General features: G+C 35.2%; 1 protein-coding gene across 1 annotated transcript; it reads right to left on the bottom strand.

Moving 5' to 3' along the window:
* Nucleotides 1-21: 21 nt before the first annotated feature.
* Nucleotides 22-6,317, bottom strand: slc7a6os (solute carrier family 7 member 6 opposite strand). The gene is made up of 5 exons (XM_051115397.1): nucleotides 5,966-6,317; nucleotides 5,242-5,556; nucleotides 4,596-4,799; nucleotides 1,206-1,338; nucleotides 22-516 (listed from the first exon to the last, which is right to left on the bottom strand). Exons 1-5 carry the CDS (start codon nucleotides 6,158-6,160, stop codon nucleotides 383-385), a joined length of 981 nt encoding a protein of 326 aa, XP_050971354.1. The 5' UTR covers nucleotides 6,161-6,317; the 3' UTR covers nucleotides 22-382.
* Between the last annotated feature and the right edge of the window lie 1,292 nt (nucleotides 6,318-7,609).

Genomic DNA, 7,609 nt, shown 5'->3' on the forward strand with positions numbered 1-7,609 from the left:
TTGAGATTTTCAGTTTAATTCTGAAGTCTTTATTTTTTTTTTTATACACATCTACATATTTACAGGTATTTTGTTTTTCACCCCTTAGATATGGGGAACGTACAAACACTACACACATAACTGACAACACAAAGCACCCCACACTTACACAAACTCAAAATATCACCATTTTCTCTCCATACTATCTTCACATCAAACAACCGCAAAATATCGCAAATAGTAAATCACTCGCCTCACTAACGCGCAAGTCAAAGCAACCCACACAAGTACACACACATGGGCTACCACATACATTCACTTGTGACAAAAGAACATACGGCTTCACTCAACACACGTCAGTAAAAATGGCCTCTCTCATGCTCATAACCACACACAGAGGCTCTCAGTCAGAATCATTATACTCTCGTTCCTCCTCGTCTTCATCCTCATCTTTGTCATCCTCTAACTCCTCCACCATGTCCCGCCGGTAGCATTCCCAGCTCCTCCTACTGTACGAATGCTCTTCACTCCAGCAACCTGGAGACAGAAATACATTTGACATACGTGACTCTGGACCACAAAACCAGTCTTGAGTAGCATGGGTATATTTGTAGCAATAGCCAATAATGCATTGTACAGGTCAAAATGATCAATTTTTCTTTTATGCCAAAAATCATTAGGATATTAAGTAAAGATCATGTTCCATGAAGACATTTTGTAAATTTCCAACCGTAAATATATCAGAACTTAATTTCTGATTGTGATATGCATTGCTAAGAACCTCATTTGGACAACTTTAAAGGTGATTTTATCAATATTTTGATTTTTGTTGCACCCTCAGATTCCAGATTTTCAAATAGTTGTATCTCACCCAAATATTGTCCTAACAAACCATACATCAATTGAAAGCTTTATTCAGCTTTCAGAAGATGTATAAATCTCAAATTCAGAAAATTGAGACTTATGACTGGTTTTGTGATCAAGGGTTACATATGATGATATCTCATTTGGATTTGATTTAAAAACAAACAGATGAAGCAGATGTTTTACTTTAAATCATAATGATATGCCCTTTAAGATCATGACATAATATTGGATGTTATACACTATAAGCCGAATCAACTGCAAACTATATTTTTTAATAAGAAGCTACTAGGTTTGTTTCTTGATTTTTTTTATAAAATAAATCTAGAGCAAAATGAAACACAATAGCTTAGATGTATGACCTCCAAAACGCTCCTCTGCATCACTGTCACCCTCACTGCTCTCATCTGGGTAGTCGTTTCTCCAGTTGGTTTCGGCATTTTCATCATCCTCATCTTCATACACCTCTTCTTCCCAGGCCACTTCATCAGGGACCTGTGTATTTGAAAAGAGGAAAATAGACAAATGGAATCCAAATAAAAATGGGTCAGAAAAAGATTTTCTACTAATCAGGGGTTGTTATTCAAACTAACACTACAGAAAGGCACTTGTTATACATACAGTTGAGGTCAAAAGTTTACATACACCTTTGCAGAATCTGCAAAATGCTAATTATTTTACCAAAATAAGAGGGATCATACAAAACGCATGTTATTTTTTATTTTTATTTAGTACTAACCTGAACAAGATATTTCACATAAAACAGGGCTCTAGACTAACTTTTTGCACTGGTGCGCCTAACTTTATTTTTTTAGGTACACCAGCACAAAAGTTAGGTGCACCCAAATTTCGCATTTAAATCGCCATTTACAATTATTCTAATTCTTATTTTTGCATGATGACATGATGAATGGATGGTTCATTTTTAACAGCAGATTCAGCTGATCTGCATATCCCTGCACACTTATATAAGCTTATAATCACTCGTGCTTTTAAGCCAAATCCACACTAAAAAGAATAATGTTAATTGACATCTGGACGTGACTCTCCACAATCTCTGATGAAATCGGTTGGGTGTTTGCCCAACTGGATCCTTAGACAAAAGTTTATAGGGGTTCACCCAGTTTAAGAAATTTCTGATCGTAAAAGTCTAATTAGTTACATTTTTAATATATTGTTTTCGTTATAATGTACTGCTTCAAATTAGTAATCAATAATAATTCTTATTTTAAAACTCGGCGTGCCTCCCTTGACATGCTCTCGCGTATGAACACTGGGACGGAGCGGGCGCGGGCACATCAGGCGCAATCATCAAACATATTTCAAAGGAAGCCGGCGCCACAGCCCTTACCGTCTTTACTGGGTGATTTGAGTGAATATTTGCATTTATTCACATACGATTTAATTAGAAATGGTGGCCTGTCATGATTTTGGCTAATGCAGGACACTACTGCATCAGAGGGGATTTAGAAGTGGGTATACGCAAAGCCGACTGATAAAGAAATGGCTATATGTGGGTTCTGCACTACACCACTGCATATTACCCTACTCAGTAGCATTAACACAGGCGTAACTCCCTTCAAACTTTATCTGGAATGTCACCTTTTCTGTCACAACATTTCGAACAGGCGAACAAAAAATTATTTAAAACAGGTTCACATTTAGAAAATCTAGTTAATATTTGCGTCATTATTGATTTATCTCATCCAACCGCAACCCACCCCAAATAATCAGAAGGCATTTTTTATTACCCAACCCACCCGACCCGCGGACTATCTGCAGTGCCTGCGGATATAACCGCCATCTGCGCATCACTAATTGCCGGTCATGGTCTTCCCACACTCGCTTCACTATCTCTGACTGGTTTACACCATGATATGGAAGTAATGTGTGTCTGTTGAACCACAGTCGTGGAGACAGGTCACACCGGTGGACACAAATTCACCTCAAATTCACCATTGAGAAATTAGGTCGCACTCTGGAACCCTGTAAAAGACATTTACATACAGTCCACAAAAATAATAGTTGAATTTACAAAAATTACCCCGTATTTTACATACAATTTTAATACAATATTAATACTTAATACTGTGTTGTAACCTGAATAATCCATAGCTGTTTTTTGTTTGTTTTTTTCTTTAGTGATCATGACTGTTCATGAGTCCCTTGTTTGTCCTGAACAGTTGAACTACCTGTTCTTCTTTTAGCTCCTTTTCCAACAATGACTGTATGATTTTGAGATCCATCTTTTCACACTGAGGACAACTGAGGGACACATATGCAACTATTACAGAAGGTTCAAATGCTCACTGATGCTTCAGAAGTAAACACAATGCATTAAGAGATGCATTGCAGATTAGGGTAAATGTAACTTATTTTGTCTTCTGGGAAACATGTAAGCATCCTCTGTAGCTTTTGAAGGGCAGTACTAAATAAAAAAAATATGATTTTTAGGCAAAATATGGAAAATGTATGCATATTCATTCAGTTCAAATGTTTACACGGTCTGTTTTTTCCCTTTGTAATTCTTCTCAACTCTTTTTTAATGGTTGAACTAAATTTTATTAATCAGAGAGCATGTCTAATTAATTAAAATCATGAAACGTATACAATTTCACATCAATTTAACAATTTCAAAGGTTTAACAAAAATGACATGTTTAGAGCCCTATGAAATGTTTTATTTTTTATCACCATATGTTTATTGTTATCAAATTCTGTGTTTTAGCATGTCTAATTATTTGAATGCATACTTAATTTATTCAAATTTATTCCTAAAATAGCCTTATGAAAGTTTTTTTTTTTTTTTTTTTTTTAAAAAGGTTGTGTATTTAAAGTGTTCTGGTTATCAAATGAAGGCATAAAACATTAATTTCATTTATCTTTTAATTATTAAAAAAAATTAAGCAAATTGTTTTTTGGCAAACAAAGGGGAATATACTATTAAAAATTAAAAAAAAAAAAAAAAAAAAAAGGAAGAAATGTTGTGTGATTATACCCTTAAAAAAAATATATATATATTTTTATATATATCTGGCATAATGTCTTTGAGTTAAACCAGACTTATTTTGACGGGTTGCCATGTCTACCTTTACATTTCTGTGTGTATATGATATAACACTAGTTTTCCTAAAATGGAATGGTCAAATGCTCATGAAGTGACTCTCAGCAGATATTGTTCAGGTATTTATGTCCTCATTTAGTGAGACGACAGACGCTGAAATCACTTTGAAAAACTTTGACAAATTCGGTGACATTCCGCATTATTTAGTAAATTCCGTTTTTATGACTGGATTCCATGATTACGTCCGCGGTTTCTGCATCGCAGAAATCATAGGGCCCTATTAATGCACTGTTTTTCCTTCTGGAGCATCAGTAAGCGTTTTAACGCAGTATTAAGAAACAAGACTATGTAAACTTTTAAACAGGCACATTTTTATAAATCCAACTATTATTTTCTCTTGTGGACTACAGGTAAATCTTTAATATGTATCTTTTATGTGAAATATCTTATTCAGGTCAGTACTAAATAAAAAAAATAACATGTATTTATATGATCTCTCTTATTTTGGAAAAATACTTTATTAGATGAAAAACAAACTAAATAAAAATGAGTTGCTTGCTAACAAATGACAAAAGCACCTAGCTTACTATAAATTACTAAAATTGAAAAAATAAAAATAAAAGCTTTAACACAAAATAATTAATAAAACAATAACAGTTTATAAACGGTAAAATAACACTGCAGCTCACCAGCTCTCCCTCTTGTGTGTATGGTCTGACAGACAGGATGTCTTGGATCCAGCCTGGTGCGGCCGTCTCCTGGTAGTACAAGTCATACACGTAATCATCCTCTTTCTCTCGATGTTCAGTACCGAGCCCATCTCCTGACACGCTCAGCTTCTCACGAATCATCTTCACCGAGTTACACAGGATTGTCTCTGGGTCAGACATAGTCTAGGGAAAAATAACAATTATATTATAAGTCAACTTAATAAGGGGATTAAAAAGTCATACAGGGTTAGCTCACCCAAAAACGAAAATTCTGTCATTAATTACCCTCATGTCATTCCAAACCTGCAAGACCTTCATCTTCGAAACAGAAATTAAGATATTTTTGATTAAATCAAAAATAAAGCTCTTGGATTTCATCAAAATATCTTAATTTGTTGTCAGAAGATGAAAGAAGGTCTTACAGGTCTGAAGCAATTAATGACAGGATTTTCATTTTTGAGTGAACTATCCCTTTAATGCTTTTGAAGACAGATGTAAATGTTGCATACATATTTCTAGCAAAAAAATGCTAAAACTTCTTAAATTAGTTGGCGTATTTGGTAACGGGAAAAGCAGCTGAATGATGCTGCATTAAGTAGAGCAAGAAAACATTTTTTATCTTTACCTTGCCAGGCATCTTGACATCCTCCTCCTCATGCACAATATCAAACACTTGCACTTCTCCCAAAGACAGGCTGTCACCGCTTTCTGTTTGGCTGTCTTTGCTTTCCTCTCCTCCTCTTGCAGGAGCAGGTTCTGTTGGTAGGCCGGCCCGGTGACTGGACAGGATCCGGTACCGTTCCTCTCGCCTGGTGCTCCATTTGACACTGCGCAGATCACCGATGATCCTCTGAGCACTTCCTTGGGATGGCCGCAAGGCATGATGGGCCAGACGTGGGCGAGCCAGAGCCTCACGGACATGTGGCTGTACCGGAGCATCCTGTATGAAAAATTGATATATTTTAAACTCTAACAGACAAGAATTATGGTCATGTACATTCACAGCAATTGTGACTTTGAGTTATTTTGATCAGAAGTGTAATTATTTCTATATTCTATATACTCATCCATCCGTTAGTACATAAATCTATGCCCTGCAATTGGTAACATGAACTAGGTCATTTTTACCGGGACATAAGAAAAACAAGGGATACAGTCGAAACACCACATTAAAGAGCATTTGCACAAAAGCTCATATCTAACAGATTTTGACAAGTATATTGATGTGCGCTCACAAGTCATGACGTCATTACGCATCATCAATGACCACCGAAAACAATACGATCTCAAAGACCTCGACTCGTTTCTCCCGACAGTTGACGACACAGCAGACGCCGTTCATACATTACCTGTGACACCACGGTGGCCACTAGTTTGAAGACGGAGTTTTCTATCTTGGGCTCCTGTGGTTCTGGTTCACTTTCATCACTGGGCTGAGCTGCCGTGGCCTCCGGACGGATCCGCTTACAGGCCAGCAGCAGCGCGTCCGCCGGATCAGTACCTCTCTTCCTCTTCACCCGCAGAATGGTCGTGCTCGGGTCCATTTCGGTAAAGACACGTGTGCTGTGTCACCAGAGAGCGATTTCAGATGACAAACAAAACAGTACACGAGCCTACGAATGACAACAACAACCTGCGCTGTAGCCTTTCTTTCTTCCTTTTCACTCGTTTTTTCTCCTTTGGCGGTTTTGTCTTTAGAGACATCACATTATGGAACACTAGCGACACGCTGCGGCGTGGAGATTCTTAAATGTTGCCATATTGTTGCAATTAACCGCCTGCAGAGGTCGCGGTGTAATTGGGTTTAATTAAAGATTGGCGAAAAGAGGCCACTTGAAATCCTAGGATCAGCTACTGTTTTAGTTTATTATGGAACATGGATTTTTTTTAAACAACTTATGAAAATTAAACAATATTTTCTCTTCAATTAGAGGGACCTTTTTTAATTAACATGCTTTAATTAAAATCTAATATAGTTTTAAAGTGTATGCCTATATTGTAATAGATTTAAACATTTTAATTACATTCTTTTATAACGACAGTTTTTTAAAGATTTTTTACCTCATGATATACTTCCTATTTGATTTATCAAATCAAAATTTAACCGACTGGTAGGTAACCTTTTTCTGCTAAAAGTTAGAAAAATTAACACACAATGTAAAACAAACAAGCAAACAAATAACGCTATAATATATTATATTAGAATTCACTTGACGGATTGAAGCCATGACTAAATCTTAATGACTGTAAATTTTATAGTTTGATGAAACATACACTACCAGTCAAAGGTTTTTGAACAGTAAGTTTTAATGTTTTTTGAAGGAGTCTTCTGCATTTATTTGATCCATGTTTTTACTATCTAAAATAACTGTTTTTATTTGAATATATTTTAAAATGTAATTTATTCCTGTGATTTCAAAGCTGAATTTTTAGCATCATTACCTCAGTCACATCATCCTTCAGAAATCATTCTAATATTCTGATTTGCTGCTAAAAAATATTTATTATTATTATTATTATTATGTTGAAAACAGCTAAGTAGATTTTTTTCAGGTTTCTTTGATGAATAGAAAGTGCAGAAGAACATAATTTATGTGAAATAGAAATCTTTTGTAACATTATAAATGTCTTCATCATCACTTTTGATCAATTTAAAGCATCCTTGCTAAATAAAAGTATTAATTTCTATCATTTCTTTCCCAAAAATAAATAAATAAATAAAAATGTATAGTCCAAGCTTTTGACTCCAAGCTTTTGAATGGTATAGTGTAGTGTAGGTATTTTTTATTTCAGATAAATGCTGATCTTTGGATCTTTCTATGTGCTCAGCTGTTTAAATACTGATGATAATAATAATAATAAATGTTTCTTGAACAGCAAATCAGCATATTAGAATGATTTCTGAAGGATCATGTGACATTGAAGACTGGAGTAATGATGCTGAAAATTTAGCTTTGATCACAGGAATAAATAACTTTTTAAAATAGCCTATA

Source organism: Labeo rohita, chromosome 7 (assembly GCF_022985175.1).
Source record: "Labeo rohita strain BAU-BD-2019 chromosome 7, IGBB_LRoh.1.0, whole genome shotgun sequence".
NCBI classification, from domain to species: Eukaryota; Metazoa; Chordata; class Actinopteri; order Cypriniformes; family Cyprinidae; genus Labeo; species Labeo rohita.

Excerpts from the sequence above, each read along its gene's own strand:
- slc7a6os (XM_051115397.1), bottom strand. The coding sequence starts at position 6,160 with ATGGACCCGAGCACGACCATTCTGCGGGTGAAGAGGAAGAGAGGTACT. Across the intron at positions 5,557-5,965 it reads TGGCCACCGTGGTGTCACAG|GATGCTCCGGTACAGCCACA; the intron begins GTAATGTATGAA and ends TTTTTCATACAG. Across the intron at positions 517-1,205 it reads TGCAGAGGAGCGTTTTGGAG|GTTGCTGGAGTGAAGAGCAT; the intron begins GTCATACATCTA and ends TTCTGTCTCCAG.